Source organism: Ostrinia furnacalis, unplaced genomic scaffold (genome assembly GCF_004193835.3).
Source record: "Ostrinia furnacalis isolate ACB-3 unplaced genomic scaffold, ASM419383v2 OfSCF0710, whole genome shotgun sequence".
Classification (NCBI taxonomy): domain Eukaryota; kingdom Metazoa; phylum Arthropoda; class Insecta; order Lepidoptera; family Crambidae; genus Ostrinia; species Ostrinia furnacalis.
This window is the reverse complement of record NW_021130949.1, coordinates 1,538,506-1,560,199: the sequence shown is the minus strand read 5'-3', so window position 1 is coordinate 1,560,199 and position 21,694 is coordinate 1,538,506. Positions and strand designations below refer to the sequence as shown.

Sequence of the window (21,694 nt, the reverse complement as noted above, 5' to 3'; positions counted from 1 at the left end):
TTTTTCTTTATATAGATGTCGCAAATTGGACTTATTAACATTTATTACCGACGATCGTAATAAACATTAAATATCTAATGACTGCAAATTGGTAGAGCACAGCTTCGACAATACAAGGTGTTAACTAACTTGCTTTCGGACTAACAGGAAGCTCGGAGTAATAAACGATTCATAAAATGACAGTTATTACTCTACCATCGAATCAATCAATAAAAATATTAAAAGATATTTAACATAATACAATGGCTTAAAAATTAGATACTCAATATCATGTCATCATTACATTACAAATGTATTCGTGTTCAGTGCCCAGCAGGAGGCTTCAACCTGTACCAACCTTTCAGTTCAGTAACTACCACAAGATGACCGACCAAAAAAGGAATTACGGCCTCCACGCATGAAACGAAACTCTCGTACAACGCCATTTTCAATGAAGATAATTGTTAATTACTAGCTCGACCACAAACAAAGGGCAAACAACGGGACCCAAATCTTCGGCGTCCGTCTTAAAAAGATTTCAACCGCAGCAGTGGACTCCTGAGCGAAAAACAAAACCGCGCCCGAACACATAACTTCCTTATGCCGCCCTGCGCTGGACTTTCAATTTCACTCGTATTCCTGATCACATAGAATTTGTTTTGAATTGGACGCGTACCGGCAGCCGCGATAACCGCCGCACCGATGCTGCCTTACGATTTCAAACCTTGATGGCAGATAATAAAACTCTATAATACATTTACTCTCCGATACGATTATGGCTTCACAAGAAAAAAGCATAAAGGTTTACCCACTTCTGATTGTGGCTATGACCTTTTAGTACATAAAATTTGCCATTCAAGGAATACTAATAAATAAAATAAACATTAAGATTCCTTCAATATCCTTTATTGATTGGCAATTTTATAAATTTGTTATACCTACGTACGAGACGGGGAACATAGTCACTCACTAAACTTTCCCAATAATTACCTATCTCTGTCCCCAACGAAGTTAATCTTGTTTTGTAGAAGTTTTTACTAGACTAGTCTTGAACTTTGTGGTTTGTTTCTTGGAATTACGAAACGTAGATCAAAGGAGACCTCCGACTTACAATAAGGCTCCGCGATCCACAGTGTTCTTACGATCGAAAGAAATTTTATCCCCCGCCGAGATTTGCTTCGGACGATTGGATGCTGTCGGTGCCTAAAGCCTGATTACACAACATATAATAAACAAAGAAGAACGTAAGTACGATGCTTATGATATTTAACGAAAAATTACAACAATTTCTTCTTCATACTATTTTTACCATCAGTAAATAAAGTAAATCTGAATATAATAAGTAATTTTGTAAATCAGCGCAATTAATTTTGTCGTCTTAAATATAGTTTTAAGTATCGACTGACAGTGGTCAAAATATTTTCATCGTTTTTGTTTATCGATTTTGTTATAGGTACCTACATAACATAATATTTGTTCGCTCTCGTAGTGGTGTGAATCAGTCTTAAAGTTCCATCGATGGAGCTTCCATGTGTGCGTGCGTGTACGATCGCTCGCACCTATACCTCCTTGTGATGGGAAGTGAACCCTTTACGTGGGGAAACCGTTTTTTATTTGCACTCGGACAGCGGCATCAGGTAGAAAGGATGATCGTTAATTTTTAGAGGACACAATGAACTTTGTGTTTATACGGTCACTGTTGACTTCTTGACATCTAAATGTGATCTTTTGGAACTCTCGGCTACACGCGGTTTGTGAATATTATCACGTGTTCTAAGAAAATATATCAGTCGACGGAATTTATCGTTCGCTGGTTGGTTTATGAATAATTTGAATATTAGCGGAGGAATGCGCGTGTAATAAATGACGTCAGCAACGGATTAACTCCCACACGGCGCGCGGCGCGGCGGGCGCGCTTCGGGAGTAGCCGAGCGCCCGTTGATGTCTTTTGCTAAGGGCTTTAATGCCTCGCGCTTTCACGAGTTTATTGACCCCATCTTTCATATTTCGCAATCGTTTTGAATAAATTTAGTTAATAAAACCTCTGAGAAAATTATAAAATTTTTATCAGAACATTATACTACCTCGATTTTAGAGGCAAACTCATACATTATCCGACGAAAATTCAAAAATATAATACAAAGGCAAGAAACTGAACGAAATTGATACGACGCCACAAAGAGTCCACTAAAGCTGGTGCCGACAGATAAAAAGTGTATATAACTGTTATGATTTCCAAAAAAAGCGGTTTACTGGCCAAATAATTACATTAAATAATAATGATTGGGGCGAGAACCGAAGCGATGGTCGCGCGCATCTCGAGGGCTCGGCGGGCGAGGCAGTAAAATAAGGCTGTGTGGGGGGCGGCCGCGGGACGGGCGGCAGCGGCGGACTCCGCATCTTATCAAACCAATAATAATATGTTTAGTACATAAGAAATTTTAACCGAATTAGCCGTATGAAGGTATTTGTCTAAACAAAACTCGATTGATATTGATACCTACTTTCACTCATTTCAATTGCTGTAATACAAAACTCATTCAATACATATTTGTATAAACCCCCAAAAATAACAATACGAAGATACAAACTATTATTTAAAAACGCACAGTACGTAATAGCATATTTTTAGATAATTTAATTCACACGAGGTCCAAGGCAATTTAATTTCTATTATGATGTCTGCCAACACAATAAATCGTAGTATATTTATAGATACGTAATGATGTAACTACCAAACTATCAAGAGCGATAAGAATCGCAACTTACTGGCTCATTCAAATATATTCTATTGTTTAAAATGTATGATTTCAAATAATAGCTATTTTAGTAAATTATGAATAGTAATATTCTAAATTAAACTCCATCGTTATGAATACGTTTATGAATGGAACTGAAGTCGAATTATGTACCTAACGATAATCCTACTCGTAGATTAGATAAATACACCATAATATCAATTTTGACTACCTACTCGTACGTACCTATCTCCTCGCTTAAAATCGTAATTTCTTTTTTATATACATATATACCATTAACACTGTTAACATTTCATTTCTTTACATTCATAAAACTATTTTATGTATTAAAAACATCGTTTAAAGATTTAATAGAATAGCAAAGATTTCTTGTGCTCGTATGTTTCGTAGTAGTGTGCTACGAAAGTTGCTACGAAAAATCTGTAACAAATTATTTACAAATATCGTGATTTTTAATAAATTTATGTGTATATTTGTGCTTTCTTCAGCGGCTCGATTATCACTTGGGCCGCGTCCCAACAAAAAGCCATCATTAAAGAGTTGGAGGCGCGGCGCGACCGCTGCAGCCTCCACGCACCTCCTAAACGATCAGCCGGAGGTTTTGTATTTACAACTTAAAACCTGTGCTGTAATCATTCATTTTCATTATTAGAAAACGTAAAATGATGCATTATTTTCATTATACATATTATAATTATCATTTCTCTAAAACGAACCTCGTATATTCACTACGGTTAAAATGTGTTACAATGGTTAAAGTTGTTACGGATATCAGTTGTAGGTACTATTTATAATATAGATGTTAGAAATTAATTTGCATACCTATTGATTGTGAGCAATCTTATTCATATTTCATCGCGTGCCTCTACGAGTATGCCTACTAAGTACCAAAATGTTTTACGACATGTAATACTCGTATGTACTTATTTCTCTGAACAAAACCGTTATCAACCTTTTTATGCCTAGACAATACTATGTTTTGTTGAATAATCTATAGAACATAATTAAAAAAAAAATTAAGAACTTAGGCCTGGTTTCTGAATTGAAGTTTTTAGCTTTAGCGTGCTCATTTTCTACTTAAATACGAACTTTTCATATTAAGCTTTAAATCTCAATTCAGAAACTGCGGTTTAGGTGTCTAACTAAGTATATTAGTTTATTTATATTTGTTATTTTAGGTACCTAATTATTCTAAAACAATGAAATAGACGGCCAACAGATACTATCTCTATCATCCCAAAAAGTAAAGATGTATCGACAGAGGTCACTCAAGTCAAATAAATATAATATGCTTACTTGCATACTAACTATACTCGTATAATAAAATATTTACACATAGGTACTTAGATAAGATATAAATAAACAAAGTAATTTAAGTAATCAATTAAATGAAATATAACGAGATCTCAAACTCTAAACCACAAATCACATCGCACGATTTAAGTGCAGTCCATTATGAATGTAACAATAACCGAATGAACGAGCGTGGAGCGCGTCAACTTGAATAGAAGCCACCGGCAGAACTCGTCTGGGCGGTAAACAGACGTAACTAATTTTACTACACTCTACGTACACGTAGGATATATCGACGTCATGCTATTTGAATGACATGCACGTGGTTAGTTTTTGCAACACAACATCGTGTTTATGCGCTCGCATATTGCAGCAGTAATCGAAACGACATCATATAATATTACTAGACATGTTACGTACTCTCCCACAGTTCTCTTAGGCGTTCAATTATAACCGGAGGTATCTCTCAAGTCAGAGGACCAAACTAGAAAGCTGACAGTGACCGCGCGACCCCTAGACAACGTTGTATCTCAAGCCTCAACAATGTACCGATACACGCTTATAATAGCACACAATACATTCTGGAAAGTGCACAATTTGAATTGTCTGACCTGACCCCATAGAACCAATTCCTTCAAAATAAACTTGAAATATTCAACATGTTGGAACAAACCATAACATAACCCAAAACATAGTTATGTCAGACATTATGTGTGTGAGAGTCAAACGCATGTTTTTTCTACAAACTAAAAGAATTTGATATTCTACAGCTCTCAGTATAAAAGTAACCGATTAGTTTATGATAGAAAACGAATAGCTAGATAGATACTCGTATAATGGCAGTTGACTACATCACAGCATCGAAATGTGATCGTATGGTGTCCGGCGCGAGTGTAGGGTCACCACATACAAAAGATAACGACAAAATAAAAGCGCATAACGTATGGAATAACATACCATTTACTTCTTAATGAATCTACAGTATAATGCATAAATTACCAATCGATTCGATCGATCATATCATTATTTTTAAAAGAAAGTTCAGTCTTAAATGTAGGTAGTGGGAGTGTTTCTTGTCATAACTCACGAGAACCATAAATCCGTGTCTTGTAAACAAAGGAATAATATGAACCTGTTTTGTTCTTTTTCATGTTTGGAGTGGTAAAAACGGAACATGTGATTCCGGAATATTCCCTGAAACAAGTGGGTTTTGGCAACCCGTGGCGGACGGCGAGCGCTGGCGGCTGCGGCGCGGGCGCAGCTCTCGCGGCAAGTTCAAGGTGAGCGCGTCGCTCCGCCCACACGCGCCGCTCCCAGCGCACAACCGTTACACTACTGGACCTCTACCTCTACTCCGGCAAACACCTCATTCCTCAAACTACATGAGCACACAACACTCACTTGTACAAACAATGCGTTGTTACATTCAGCCTTACGAGGTGCCAAACCACTGACATAATAATTTGAGTAATTAGGTGCCATTAGTTTGTACCAGATCAAAAGGTAATTAATATACTCAGCAGGCTCACACAAAATTAATAGAGCGTTCGTTTGTGTGTCGGTAATATTAAGTAATACCAAATAGATTCCTAATTTATTCTGCCAAGTAGTTCCAACTTGTTTGTTGTTTGTTCCAAATCATAATTATGGTGAAAATACAAGTTACCTAGTAAGAAGGTACCTACCTAAGAATATGCCATCATTATAAAACTTTGTATTTTAATATCAATAAAATAAATACCTTACATTCTTTATTCATATAATGGAGATGGAATTTCCCACTATCAAATTCAGAGACACCTGGCAACGGAGCAATTTAAAATTCAGCTCTTAAATAACAAGCCAATAAAATCGATAATAAATTATTCTCACGGTGTTATTTTTCGACACAAGATAAAATAACGTCGAACGGTTTGGGAATACATTAAATACTTTCAATTTACCTGGGTATCGCGATGACCTGCCCGAGCTCGTCCACCACGTGGTCGGCGATGACCAGCACCGTCTGGCCCTGCCCGGGCGGCCCCACCACCACGGACACGCCGCCGTCCACCAGCTGCCCGCCGCCGCTCACGAGCTGGCCGTCGTCCAGCTGGCCGCTTATCATCTCGACGCGCTTCTGGTCCGGCGTCGTGGTGTAGATCACGGTCTGCTTGTCGTCTTCGTAAATGAGATCGATGGGCGTCTTCTCGTCTATGGACTCCATGCCCTGGTCGTAGACGTCCGGCTGGACGGGGACTTTGTTGTCGGGGGCGTAGGCGGCGAGTTCGTGGGGCGAGTGTCGGTAGGAGTGGGCCTCGGGGGGGTACCCGTCGTCGGAGTCGATCTCGACCTTGTGGGGCGGGTAGTAGTCGTGCGCGGGCTGCACGGGCGTCATGGTGGCGAGCACGGCGTGCGCGGGCGCGGGCGAGCGCGGCGCGGACGCGGGCGAGCGCGGGCTGCGGCGCTCGTCGGCCGCGGGCGCCGGCGGCGGCGACGACATCACGCCGTACCTCGACGCTGTCGGCGACGTCTTTGTGCGGGCGGAGGCTCCGTTTAGGAGCACCCCGCTCAACACTCGACTCCCCCGAATATTTATATCTGGAATCACATAAAGATACTCATATCAATCTCATGTTTCAAGCTTGTCAATGTCAATGAAAAATGTACTCGTTCAACCCTCAAGATAATATTATGCCAATAACAGTATTCCTTTTTCAGTATTGCTTCTTCTCAGCACTGGCCCATTTATTGTCCCGAAGCAGTGGTAGGGTTAATATTGGGACGTGTAAAAGCGCTTTTTTAAAGCCTATTTGCAAAAATAAATGAATTTTATGAATTTTAATTTATTTTAATTTTTTAATTTTATGAATTTTAAACATGGTTTATTTTCGTTATGCTCATTAGCACCAGTGTTCTTTTCTCTCGTCGTATCCCCATCTCTCCTTTCAAAAAATTTGACTAAGACAGAAATGTTGTAAAGAAACTGGTAAAAACTATTCAAATTGATTTACAAGTGAGTTCTACTCGGAAATCAATCCAATATCACAAGATCAAGACAGCCTAACTTTTTAAATATGTACTACATACACTAGGGCAGCTAGCAGCAACTAATACTGAATACATTTAAGCCTATAAACAAAAGTGCTTACCAATAATAAATTCTAACCAGAAAAGTTAAAAGTAATTGGTAGCTCCTAAAACAAATAACAACTATCTCACAACTCAAAATATAATTTACGTACAGTGGCGGCGTAGCATGGGTCGGCACCCGGGGCGATAACCCCCCCCCCCCTCCCCCCGTCACAAGTCCTATGACACCCCCTGGTACCCCCCAGGATTTTGGGGTTACCTACCGATTCGAAGATTGAAAGACAATCGCACCCCCCACCCCCCCGTATCATGACATAGACCGCAGANCGTACCTCGACGCTGTCGGCGACGTCTTTGTGCGGGCGGAGGCTCCGTTTAGGAGCACCCCGCTCAACACTCGACTCCCCCGAATATTTATATCTGGAATCACATAAAGATACATATCAATCTAAAATAATATTTTGTATATCTGAAAGTGTTGTGAATGCTTATACTAAAACGTTTGTTTTTATTTGTATAGAGAACAATAGTGTCTAGACAAACCTAAAAAGGATTTAGGACGCTATTTGGATCAAATATGTAATTGCTCAATAATGAATAATAAATAAATAAATAAATAAATAAATAAAATCTCATGTTTTAAGCTTGTCAATGTCAATGAAAAATTTACTCGTTCAACCCTCAAGATAATAAGTATTATGCCAATTAAAAGTTTCCCTTTTTCGAACATGGTTTATTTTCGTTATGCTCATTAGCACCAGTGTTCTTTTCTCTCCTCGTATCTCTCTAAAGAAGAGATGGGGCTCTTCCTTCAGAAAATTTTACTAAGACAGAAATGTCGTAAAGAAATGTGGTAAAAACTATATAAATTGATTTACAAGTGAGTTCTACTCGGAAATCAATCCAAAATCTCAAGATCAAGACAGCCTAACTTTTTAAATATGCACTACCGTACACTAGGGCGGCTAGCAGCAACTAATACTGAATAGATTAAAGCCTATAGACAAAAGTGCTTACCAATAATAAATTCTAACCAGAAAAGTTAAAAGTAATTGGTAGCTCCTAAAACAAATAACAACTCAAAATATAATTTACGTAACTTGTCAAAAGTTATCAAACAACGATCGCTGTCTTAAATTCATTAGAGTGAGAAATGAACATGCCAATTAGACGATCACTGTTATCTACAAATTACGACATTCAGAAAGTATCAGATAGTAGAGTCGCATAATCTTTTTCTTTAAGATCAGTTCATAAAGTTTACTATTCGATGGTAGGTAGGTATAGTCACTATTAATAGACAAAATAACAATAACATTAACATGTAACGCTGTTATTTAAGCTTTATAACATAAATCGATGAACGAACACCGAGGATTGTACAGACGCTACCCTGTATTGTATCGCTGCTGAAGTTAAGTGGAAGACCAGTTATAATATGAAAGAGTATTATTTAAGCCAAGGACGTCGAACTAACAGCTGATTTAAATCCAGTTAGAAAAGAACAAGTATCGAGTGGCACCTGATCGGCGAGAAGCGCCCGAACTCGTTCACAAACCACCCTGCTCCGACGCACGGGCTCCTCGCAAACTGGTACCCAAACCCACGTGCCTGCCAAACTTGTCGCTGGACCATACCATAACATTCAACCACTACTCACTATGCAACCAAAAACATACAACTCCAAATAGCGTAAAAATACTCAAATTTCGTCGCCACGCACAAGGAAAATTATAGGTATTTCTATTACGCATTCGTAATTAATCGCAAGTTCGTTAGCTAATTACGAAACCACGATCGGCCGATAATCATCAAAATGTTATTTTGTTCAGATACTCGAATGCAACGTAAGCATTCGTTCTTGTTTCACAAAAAAAAACAAAAAGAACTTGCATTATTGCTTCAGAAGCCGTACAGAGAGACTGCCTTCGATCGATAGCTTGCTACGGAGGCTGAGGTTCACGCGAACGTGTGACAAGGACAGTAATACCGTAATGGTAATAGCGCGAGCGAGAGATAATCAGTTTCTCGAGACCAGTATTAATCCTGTACATTAAGGAATTTCACGATTTAAAAATCTTCTTTGTCTGTATTGAACTCTACAAAACATGGAAACACTTGCATTTAGTTAACTAGCATGATAAATCAGTAATCTAAGTAATCATACCTACTCATCATTTAAAGCCAATTAGAGAAATATATGACTATCATCATCTTAGAAGATAATAGATAGTGACTTCCTTTAAGTACAAGTAGTTTAAATTACAACCATTTCTAACATTCTAAGTAGTTATATAACCTTACATCAAACAAAAAGGGCATTTATTATTACCTAATTCAGTAAATATTCAGCCTTTCAACTACAAAAGAACAGTTTACATTTATTTCAGTATTCTAGTATAATCTCAACAGAAACAACTTCAGAAACATACAATCGCGTTCTAAATGGAATCTAATTTGATTCGAAAATACAGATGACGTCTTTGTTGATTCCGAGCCTGCACCATTCCCTCTCAGCAAGAGGAAAAACAAAATTACAAAAAGGCTTCGCCGCTGAGCCTGGCTGTCCGTGTACACTCACACTTCGACACGTCGAGCTCGCCGAACATATTCATACGAGACAAACACACGCGGGAACTGTCAGTGTGTGTTTCCCTGTCCATACGCGCGGATGAAGCCTTACACAGTTACGTAGCACGTATTGGAATGGAGTCTGTCAGTTTTAAACTTAACGATTCACCAATAAACTTCATTTCAACCTATAAGAATCCTCGGTTAGGGACAAGCTACAACAAAGGATATAAACAAAACAAACATCATAACATAACCTATACAGATGACATAACGAGTCGTGTACAATATTCACTCTTATAAACTTTCCTACTGGAAAAACGAGCACATCATTCCACTAGCACTGGGGTCGGGGGCGGCAACGGCTTTGGCGTCCTGTTGCGAACCGTCACGCATGTCAAACTAGTATCGTGACGTCACAGCCCGCCCGGCGAAATTACAAAACCGGCCGGGCGGCCAGGCCAGCGCGCCAGCAGCGGCGCGGCGCAGTGGCGGGCGCGCTGCCGGCCGACCCCGACGCGCCAGCGGCGTCTGACATACCGTGGGCGGCGTCGCGGCGCGGGCGGTGCGCGGCGCGGGACTGGCACGCGGCGAGCGGCGCTTCGGAGCGCGGGCGCAGGTGCTCTGAGCGCAGCAGCCTCCGCGCGCCGGCGCCGCGCCGCGCCCCCCGCGCACCCCGCGCCCACCACGCACCAAAACGACGAATTTATCTTCCGTACATGCTGGCCCTCCTATCCGAGGACGTTGCCCAGGGTGTCTTAGCCGCTCGACGTTATTGGAAAACTTTCCATTTGCTACAAAAGTTTTGAAAGCCCCAGCGATTGGTATTCCCGATTACAAGTTTACTAACTGATTCAGTTCAGTATCACCTGTTATGTTTATGATATTGTCTGGTGAATGAAAATATGGTTTTCTCATTTCTATATTATAGAAGAATCACGTAATTAAAAATGTTACCGTTCTTTAACAGTATTTTAAAGTTGTCTATAGGTACTCGTTTTATACCGTGAAGACCGACATCGCATCGGGGCCGGCAGCAGAGCCCGGGGCGATCGCCGAGCCTGCGATGGCGAGACATCGCTTCGAACAGCTGTTACAAAATCTGCGACCTGCGACGCTGGAATTGCCCAACTTTACGCAACTTCCCTTATTGGACTTTCATGCAACAAGATATCAGCTTAATATAAGTAATATATGGATAACCAATGACACGACCTTATTGGAATTTTGATTTCTTACTCATATTGAAATAAAAAATCAAGGATAAATATGGTATATTATCTCTAAGGAGGGGTCAGAAACATCGCATTGAAGTGGGTTCTAGTTTCTGGTAGCGTCAATTTAGAAAATGATCTTATAATTATATTTCGCGTCTGATCAGAACGAATATTGTTGTTTATGATGTCAGACATCTAGTCCTGCGAGGTTGCTGGTGTTTTACAAATAACCCTGTACCTATAACCTGAGTTATGAAAACGATAAAATTACAACCCAATAATAATTTTAAGAAACACACTGATATAAAAAAAGGATTATATTACGATAGTACGACGGACGGAAATGCGTGGAACACAATTTCTGACTTTGGGACTTTATTCAGACTAGTTAGGAGGTGAAAATGTCAAAAATGTCCCCGTCCTTAGTCCTTGAGCCGGCGGGGACTAGGGGGGTTTAAAGGTACCATTTTTCGATTTTTCGCTTAATCCTCGGAAACTATGCGTCCTATTGACATGACTACTATGAATCAAAAAAAGCTTATTAAATTTGCTACGGTGAGACAATCAAGTTTTTTTATATCTAGTTTAGTTTTCGAGGCATCTGCTCTAGAAGTCTGTAATATTGGAAATTTTAATGTTTGTCTTACATGTTCTCATCATGAATAAATCGACTAAATCAACATTGAGCAAACATTCTAAACATGCGGGTATAATAAGTCATTACCTAAAAACCATGTAAAGCCTAGTTCCAGGGAGATAAAGAAAAACTTGACTATCTCACCTGTAGCAAAAATAAGCTTTTGTTCATAGTAGTCATGTCACTAGGACACATAGTTTCCGAGGATTAAGCGAAAAACTTTTAAACCCCCCTCTCCCCGCGGACTCAAAGGCTAAGGGCGGGGACTTTTGCTATGTTCACCTCCTAACTAGTCTGAATAAAGTTCCGAAGTCAGAAATTGTGTTTCGCGCATTTCCCTTTATAATGCTTTATTGACTGGACTAGGACAGCATAATTAGTTACAGATTGAATGTATAATATACGTGTAAATACATACATAAATATGTTATGTATAGTATTATGTACTCAAAGACATTATACTCCTAACTGCATTCAGGTAAAACACATTAGAGCTTTCGCTGGTCGGCGCGTTTATGTTTTGCCTTAAAAAAACATCAACGCGTTAGTGGATCTGTAAATATTAAATTAATAAACATGCCTTTTTTTTAATAATTCGTTTGATTTTTATTTAGTCTCCTTGTACTCGTATGTGCACAAAACATGCTTTTATTCCTCGTTCTTTTTTTAGTACTTTTCAAGCTTCAAGTGACCTAACATGGTCAAAAAGTTGTATTTTTTACTCGTAGTTGTGACACCATTCCTCCCTCGTAGTCAAGTAATCTCTCTTCTCGAGCCCTTTTCATTGCCAATTCATAGAGTGGTGAACTAGTAATAATAGTCAGAATAATAAAAATCCAAAATACAGTGTGTCTGGTCACCGGTGTCCGACCCGTTAAGGTGCAGTAATATGATCAATTTAGTCGACAAATCCACTGTAATAAAACATTTTATCCCTACTATTAAAAAATTACAGCTATTTTAATTAATACACCATAGCATAACACCTAGACTAGTTGACTTATAGCTAAGGTACATCGGTTTTTATGTAATGACTTAGTTGTTACTTAAATGCATCTAAGCATCATCTAAGTGGAAAGAAAAGGTATGTTTACAGTCTAGTTTTTTTGTACCATTGAACATTTTTATTTTTTTATGTTTCAAGTGTTTCCTCAAGATTTTAATGGTATTTTAACTTTTTGATGTCATTTATTGCATATTCTAGTTTCATTACGGTCCAATTTTAAAAAGAAGCATCAATTTTTACTTATTTTTCTACGTTACAAGTGTGTCTAAGAGATTTAAATGGGAGCTTTTGGTAAACTTTTTGATGTCAACTTATTGCTTACTTTTTTAGCTGTCTAACGAATTCACTTTTAATCTTATAGGTCTTTTACATCGGTAGATTTTGCTAAATAAATGAATCCACCCGGACTCAGAAACTAAAAATATTAAAATAGCTGTAATTTTTTAATAGTAGGGATAAAATGTTTTATTACAGTGGATTTGTCGATAAAATTGATCATACTACTGCACCTGAACGGGTCGGACTCCGGTGACTAGACACACTGTATATTTATATTGGGTATTACCAAGGTGGCAGGTGATACAGTTTCATATTTTAGGCAGGATCTCATCTGAAGTCGTGAAACGGAGGTCAAATAACAAATCTGTCAATTTAATTATGTTAATTTTACGTAAGTAGCTGCCAGAGGAAGAAACATTGTTACAATACTATGACGACATACGAATATTCGTACAGCCAGCATCACAAATATCTGATAATTTAATAGGATACAATGTTATTGCAATCAGTCGAACTACTGAACGGATTTTGATGAAACTTTACAGTATTATTGTTTATAACCCAGAATATCATATAGGCTATAATTTATGACGATCTATGACAAACTAAATTTCACGCGGATGAAGCCGAAGGCAAAAGCTAGTTCTGTAAAAGCTCTTTGCCATTTGTAATACGAGTTTCATTTCCAAAAATTCAGTAAAGCTTCTCTTGTTGTGTATTTAATAGATATGAAATCATTTTATTGATACAATTGTCCGAATGCTGTTATTAAGCTTACGTGAGCTTAATAAAAAGCTTTTTTATTTTAACACGTCGGACGTCACGGGGCCCACCGGTAAACCTCGAACAATAAAATTATACTATGTCTAGTGTCTCGGCAGTCAACGGTCATGAGTGCTACCTAGATTAATTGGTTTCATTACTGGAGTACCTAATCTTTCAATTTTAAAGGTCACACTTATTAACTAAGGCTGGGTTGCATCATCTGACTTTAAATAAAACAAACCTCAAAAGTCTGTCAAACTGCATACAAAAAACAACTGTTATCGTTATAGTTACGGTTAAAGTAAGGGGTGCAACTCAGCCTAACAGTAGTATCGTAGCAATGATGTTAAATAACATCAGTAGGGTGTTAAGTCGTCATACCTACGTTTTGAAAACAAAGTTAGGTAAGTAGATAACTAAAAATGTTAAGCTCATGCCAATAAATAAATAAGTACCTACTCTACTTCTGTAATACACCCTATAGGCAATCTTAAAACGAATCTCGGACGATCTCGAATCTCTAGCTAGCGACGTCCATAAGAGCACGAATGCTTATTTAACTTCCAAGAATTGTTTAAATGAGCGGTGAAAGCCACACAAAACAGGTGTGTAACACATTATGGATATGGGTAGATGTGGTACCATTTTACGAGATACTTTTAAATTATGTTTCCATACATTTTCTACCATCAAGAAATATTTATACGCTCTACTCCAATTTGTAGCATTTTATCGTAAAATCAATGAAAATAATAAATAATGTACACTGTAAAGAGTTGTGTAACGAGTTCCGCCAAATAATACTTTCAGCAATATGAAAAGCACAGATACACAGAGCAGTGAGCTTTTGTAAACATTTGTTTGCGTAGGTAATAAAAAAAACAGGTAGGACTAGGTACATAAATGTAATATCTATGCAAAATTAGATCTAGCATCTAAGTAAGTTGGTTACGAAAAAAAACAGGAAGCCAGCAGCAACAAAATAAGCTTGCAGTGCGGTGCAGTGCAGTACCTTCGTACGTAGCGCATTGTGTAGGCGCACTCTATAAACAATATTTTTATTTTTTTTATGCAAGACAAGGCAGGTATTTGACCGCAATCTAAGACTAGGCGACTGAACTAATATGGACCATTTGCAGTTCGATGTTGATAGAACCTATGGTTACAGACAGATAGGTGCATATAATTTAGTCAGCATTTGAGCATTCGTTTGTTTTTTTCTCACTGCAAGTGATGGTTTCTAAAATAAAAGCCAATCCCAATATGATTTACCAATATCACCTAGCATATTATTTATTCATTTTATTTTATTCGAACGATTTCAAGTTCAACATTCCAATAATGTTTACACGTGGACGATTTTCATCACTGATTACTATCAAAACCCCCAGCCGCGGATCCACTATGATACATATTCGTATTACCTAGGTATAACATACGATGTGACCGGCCAGTGTGGAAATCGTTGGGGGAGGCCTATGTTCAGCAGTAGACGTCCATGGCTGAAATGATGATGATGATGATGATGAACATGCGATGGCTATGCCCACTATACGGAAAACCCTAACTCTTACCTACTTTATTTTTACTTCAGCACCAAACTTACTCGAAACACTAGAATTAAAACTCAAGATTAAAACTGTAAGCATTAGGTAGGTATGTAGGTTATTTATTCTTCAAGTAAAACTACTGTTTTCAGAAACGCAAAAGCCTAACTATGAAATCTTATTAGTTTGATGATTTAAAATTCCATAGTCAGAAATCTTAGACCCTCACCTTGATTGACAGATTCATCCTTCCTTCCTATGCGTAGTTCCTTGCGAAGAACTCACAGTGTTCTCAAACTCTAACTATGCGAACGCAAATCCGCAACAAATGTACTAAGTACAAATGAACCTACTCGTACCTATCAACATTTTAAGCTACGATTTTTTTGGATGTACTTACCTACTTACTCGTACGGCCATAACGGCTGCGGTTCAAAATCGCGGGCGGGCAGATCGACGCGCGCTTTACGATGTCCTTCACTTTCCATAAGCTTATTCATTTCTGAAGTACTATTAAACAGTGAAACTAAAAGCTAAGATTTACCTACTTTAGCAGAAATACCAAGCCTTAAAGGTTCGACCAAACCAACACGTGCAGCCCCGTGCGCGATGGCTATCAATGCGTTTACGTCTGATCGCCATCACCACTGCACGCGTTGATTTGGTCGAACCTTTACTGCAAATGCAATTTCAGACGCGTATGGAAGCGGAAACCTTGAATTTTCGGTAGTATTAGATCCAGTTTATTCTGTAACCTACTATTGGTAGAGATAAATGAAGCACTTTCAGATCAGTAACTAGTTTTTGAAGAAATCTTGTATGGTTTAGAAATAATCGAGTGCCCGGGCCCATTCTTTGGGAGGGCCGCTCTCAGTACTTCTATGATCAGCAGAGCTGAGCAGCAGCATGGAGCAGATCATAACCTACTACGGCGGGCCGGGGGTCCTTGTACCAGATCCATGAGGAACAAAAGCTCTGTAAAAAATCTGGAGAAGGGGATTGGGAGTTCCCTCGAAGCCTGAGAGCTAGCTTGAGGCAGAGCTGCGGACGATTGATTGTACAAGCTAGGACAATCGCGGCACCGTTTCATTGGGCTCCCGTGGACACCGTCGGGTTTTAGTAGTGGGTAGGTCCCGACTTTGATGAGCACACGGGGAGTCACATATAACCCACTGGCCATCCCCATCGACCGTTTCCCGACGTTAAAAATAAAATAAAAAAGGTAAGTATAGGTATAAAACAATCAATATAAAATTACACTCTGGAATGGTACTAGGTAATTAGGTATAGATCGTTTCATCCACGAAGACGCGCTCCACCATTCTTCCGCTAATGTTTGAGTGTTATCGATCGGAACACGCTAATTTATCCATGAGTACACACGCACACTACAATAATGACGCTCGGATTGCTCGGAACAAACTCCCCGCACCCCGCGCTTCCCTCGACTCGACCAAAAATTGGTGGGGCGCGTCTTCGTGGATCATTAACGATCTATACAGGGTGGAATTTTGTAATGCCACCTGGAGGGAAAGTACTCTTTAATACTGCAGATAGAAAATTTTACTGAAAGAAAACATTCCTTTATTTTTGAAAAGAAAGAGAACTGCATTCAAAGATTTTCGAATTTTTTTTTGAAAATTCACTACCATACCATACAATTTTCTGTACATAATTAAAATAATTTAAGATGTTATGGATTTCCTTTAATTTATCAAGTTTGTTAGAGAGATTTCATCCTTATACTTGACCCTAACGATCGATGCAATAAAATTACAGGTTGTAATTTTTAACAGATTTTAGTTGGTTCGATTCCCAGGTGCGGCAAGCAAATTTTTGGAAATCTTTGAATGCAGTTCTATTTATTTTCAAAAATAAAGGAATGTTTTCTTTGAGAATTTTTGTTATCTACAATATTAAGAGTAGTTTCCCTCCAGGTGGCATTAGAAAATTCCACCCTGTATATGTATTATTTAAGTGAAAGTCGTATATTACAAATCAAGAAGTTTTATTACATATTAAACTTTATTGAATGCAGCTATGTCGATACTCTGAACCTGTAAACAAAGAGAAGAACATTTTTTAGTAAGCTACATACTACTTTTCATATCTACTATGTAAAATATTACTGGAAGCCACCAATATAAATATGATATCAAGTGTGTAAATATCTTTCCAGCTCAAATAAATAGTGTTATGGTCGTTTTCCCCATCAATCCCTAATTTTAAGTCACCCCTATGTAAACAAAATTCCTGTTATTTGTTACCGCAGGGGTCACTTTAAAATTAGGGATTGATGGTGAAAACGGGCATTAGCTTTCTAAATTGCATGAACAACAGATCTTAATCAGTAGGTATTATTTGTCTTAAGTCTTCATAATTTCTACAATAAATGAATATTTATGATTGAAGTAAACTAAAAGTAATGCTTGTGGTGTAAAAATATCTTACATAATCTTCAATTTTCTCAATTTCTTCAGTGAGCCAATCCACAGAAACCTTTTCGTCTTCCACTACACAAGATATTTGCAGTTTGTGGATGCCGTAGGCCAGTGGCACCAATTTGGCTGCACCCCATAGAAGGCCATCTGTACTTATGGCTCTAACTGCCTGTTCCATAGCTGCCATATCTGTTTCATCATCCCATGGTTTTACATCCAGGATTATGTTGGATTTTGCGATCAGAACTGGCTCTGGAATGTTAAAAATGAAATATTTATCATTACCGAGTAAAAAATATACAACTGAATAAAATTGGAAAAGACAAATAAAAGGATTCTGAATATAGTATAATGTATCAAATCATCATCCAAAAATAGATTTAGTAACACACCTACTCATAATTCTTTTTATTTGTAAAGATTTTAGAATAGAACAATTAATAAATATTATTTTTAACAGACTTCATTAATATTCTTTGACATCATACACTGTGCCATCTAATTCCAAGCAAACTAAGCAAACATTGTACTAAGGGTACCAAAGAATGGATATAAATAAAGATTTATTGTATATACTTACTCTTAGATTTTTTGGCATTATAGGCAGCTAACCGTTCCTCCCTAATTCTCGCTGCTTCAGCACTTTCCTCTTCATCGTCGGAACCAAACAGGTCAACTCCGTCGTCAGAGTCTTGAGCCGCAGCAGCAGGAGCAGGTTTGGCTGGGGCGGGCTAAATGAAATACAAGAAAATCTTTAATACACAATTTTACAAATCATTAATTTACTTCTGGGTTTTAAATATGAATACTTAAAAGTTCTAAGATAATCTTTTTCTCCTAATTACTTTTCACCATCATTGTTTTCAGAGGTTGGAGCATAAATCTATATTGACTTACCTTTGAAGGTTCAACTTTGGAGCCGCTCTTTTCTAACAAATCAACTCTTGTTTGTAGACTGATCACCAGATTACGTAAGTCATCCATTGCTTTCTTCAAATCTGAGTTTTCCTTCTCCAATGAGTTTATTTTGCTGTTTAGTTCAGTGTTTGGTACCCCAGCGAGGACAGCCACACTATCCATCTGAAATATTTATTGCAAGAAATTAATAAATGGAATTCTGTATACTAAATCATTTTAAAATAATGCTACAAACAATTTAAAATAAAACATTCATCAATGCAAATAAATAGTGCTTCTAGCAAAAAAAACAAAATTGAACAATGTGTGATAAAAAAATATAAATTGATCAGATTACTCACACATTCTAGTGAATTTTTAATATGCTGTCTTGCCTTTGCCACTTCATTGGCTAAAGAAGACTGAGTTAATGCAAGTGGAGTAACTCGTACCTACAAGAATATTAATTGCATATGTTGGACATCAAATTTGTTTTCAAATTCTAATAAAAAAAATTACATATTTAAATTAAAGTAAGCCTGTAAATAGGCCACTCCACCTCACCTCTAGGTAAACAGGCCTCAACCCAACCATGGCCATAATATTTTTAAGGAATCCTAGTTGTAGTTCTAGATTTATATAAAAAAAAATCCAATGCTATAATCTGGATCAGGATTGTTAATTTTTTAATTAGTAATGGATATTTACAAATAAGCTTACCTTTGACAACGATTCATAATAATTCCTTTCAGCATCACTGTAGACATTCTTGTCCAGCCAAACTTTCTCTTGAGCTAAAGCAGACATGTTCCTAAATCAACAGGCGAAAAAATAAATTTATTAGTGTTGAGAGTCCAATGAGAAACTCATAAAAATAGATTTAAGTTAAATCCAATGTCAAATGGTACACGTAACTAAAATTGGATTAAAACTGGAATTTACTGAATTATTGAAAATTGCATAAACCCAATATTTAATCTGACGCTGTTATTTAAAGGCGCGAGCTCGCTTGTTAATTCCTAATGAAAAAATAGAGGGTAAAGTTTTAAATTCTACTACGGTTGAGGTTATGAAACTAATTTACAAGTTTAATCTATTCAAGTGCATAAATTATTGTGAAAATAAAAATAATTTCTTACTTAATTATGATGGCAGTGTTATAGAAGGCACAAAACGATCACAAGACCCTGATATTATTTGAAAAACAAAAGTAAAAACTTCTTGAATTTCAGAAATGAACCGCACTTTTCGACGGTTTTTCGAATAAGAGGAAGAGAGACAGCATTTTTTTCAGAGCTACCCAATCACGACTGACAGGCCCAATCACTACAACTAAAAAAAATACCCAAAATCCTAAAATAACTGCTACAAACTTCTAATATTAATTCTGGATACAAAATGTGTGTAGTAATAAATTTAATTAAATACATTTCAACAAATGCAAATCTATGATCGAACTTATTATCAGTTATTTTGCTGATAAAAAAGATTAAAATATCTACCCTATTCATATTTACCGTTATTTTAGGGAAAATCCTGTAAGTTGGCAATACTGGCCACGACAACTCCACGAAGACAACGTTTAGTGTTACAATCTATAAAAATAAACTAATTTCCAAGCGAGATCTTTGTGTGAATTATGTGCAAAGTTGTTTAAGAAAGAGATTCTTGCAATCCATTCACGAAACTATCGTCCATTGAATGCGCTATCTTTGCAATAACTTTCCCAAAATTAAATGCAAAATCACGGTAATTATACCGTGGCAAAATGTAGGTAGGTATAAAATTTAGTACAAAAATAGGTAGAAAGGAAGAGTAAAACTTACTGAAACATGTATACAAACTTGTGTACACATAAAGACACATACAAGTGAGTGAGGAGTACCACCAGTACCACCACACCACAGATATGGAAGCCTCATCTGTGTATGGAAGGAGTGCATTACCGCAGCAAGGGATGTTTCCTGGGTCAAAAAGCAAGAGTTCTAATTAGTCCGTCAGTTAACTTATCAAAAAATACTCTACACGTATTTTTCACTTTTTCAAACTAATGAAAATTTAAAGAGATAAAGCGCGCCATAGTTCATAAGAAGAGGCCCGTGACGTCAATGCTTGCATAAAAATGCCGCACGTTGTGACGTCGTGCGGAACTTCAACGCACCATAACTATGTAATTATTTGTTAGATTGACAAATAAAAATATGGGTCATTCCATAAAAATCTGTATATTTTCGACGTCATTTTGTCCGTAACTTTTTTACGATGCTTTTGAATACTTTATTAGTGTAAATTATTGTTTATTAATTAATTATGTTATGTCTAAAAGGGCCAGTCACTTTATGCTTTATTTTAGGAGAAATTATAATTTTCAATTTTTTCATACTACATTACTCCTATATGACTTCTAATAAAATATAAAACTTATAACCTTAACATTTATAGATAAGTTAATACACATAATGTAGTTGTTTTGTTATTATCACTATATAAAAAACATCATTCCCTAACTAGTAANGTATAAAGAAAAAAAAATCGTTTTTTGGCTCTCCTGAAAAGTCGTGTTTTGTCCCTTACAGTAATTGATATTTCCACTATCGTATGGATAGATGCAGCATGTGTCAAAAATTGTATGAAGCCGAGCGTGCCACTTTTTAAACGTCATTAGTGTCATTTTAGCGAATTTTAGTGATTGCCGCAACGTAAAAGTAATCGTATCATCGTACTGCATTTGCAAAGTCATCGATTGATATCGTGTGACTCGATTCGAAAATTAATTAATTCCGATCATCATCATCATCATCATCATGTCAGCCATAGGACGTCCACTGCTGAACATAGGCCTCCCCTAATGCTTTCCACATTGATCGATTGGTAGCGGCCTGCATCCAGCGCTTCCCTGCATTAATTCCGATAAAACTGATAATTTGTTAAACACAAAACCAAAAACATCTTTATTTACCTTTTTAAAATAAATTAATTCTTACAAATCGTCAAATCTCGTTATTTTATTACCCTACCAGCGTTTCAAGACATTTTGTCAAGTGCATGAATACAATATGCATCAGTGTGTGTCTTATTGTTATAAGTAAGTACGGTTCCTTGGGATCGGTATGAGTGCACCACATACAGGGACCATGGTTTTAACTCTTAAGAGTACATCGCAGGATATGTATTAAAAACAATGCTACTTTATACTTCTTCTACTGCTACTTTATTCTAATTAATTATTTG

The 21,694-nt window shown here is 37.3% G+C and overlaps 2 protein-coding genes across 6 annotated transcripts in view; both read right to left on the bottom strand.

Annotated features, from left to right (window-relative positions):
- Nucleotides 1-10,257, bottom strand: part of grh (grainy head) — a 97,518-nt gene extending 87,261 nt beyond the window's left edge. For 2 of the 4 annotated variants that reach the window (XM_028300248.1, XM_028300249.1), the window contains exon 1: nucleotides 5,975-6,528. In XM_028300248.1, the coding sequence (XP_028156049.1) occupies nucleotides 5,975-6,513 (539 nt within the window). In that variant the 5' untranslated portion in view covers nucleotides 6,514-6,528. Of the gene's footprint in view, nucleotides 1-5,974; nucleotides 6,529-7,435; nucleotides 7,524-9,684; nucleotides 9,728-10,214 lie in introns of those variants that run through there. The other 2 variants (XM_028300247.1, XM_028300246.1) reach the window with 2 other exon arrangements.
- Nucleotides 10,258-17,116: 6,859 nt separating this feature from the next.
- Nucleotides 17,117-19,782, bottom strand: eEF1delta (elongation factor 1-delta). Of its 2 annotated transcripts, XM_028300300.1 has the most exons (7): nucleotides 19,603-19,782; nucleotides 19,184-19,274; nucleotides 18,826-18,915; nucleotides 18,464-18,646; nucleotides 18,147-18,297; nucleotides 17,577-17,818; nucleotides 17,117-17,182 (listed from the first exon to the last, which is right to left on the bottom strand). In XM_028300300.1, the coding sequence occupies exons 2-7, from the start codon at nucleotides 19,268-19,270 to the stop codon at nucleotides 17,144-17,146; spliced, it is 792 nt and encodes a 263-aa protein (XP_028156101.1). In that variant the 5' UTR covers nucleotides 19,271-19,274; nucleotides 19,603-19,782; the 3' UTR covers nucleotides 17,117-17,143. The 2 variants fall into 2 exon arrangements, with proteins under 2 accessions (XP_028156101.1, XP_028156104.1); XM_028300303.1 differs by lacking the exon at nucleotides 18,826-18,915.
- Between the last annotated feature and the right edge of the window lie 1,912 nt (nucleotides 19,783-21,694).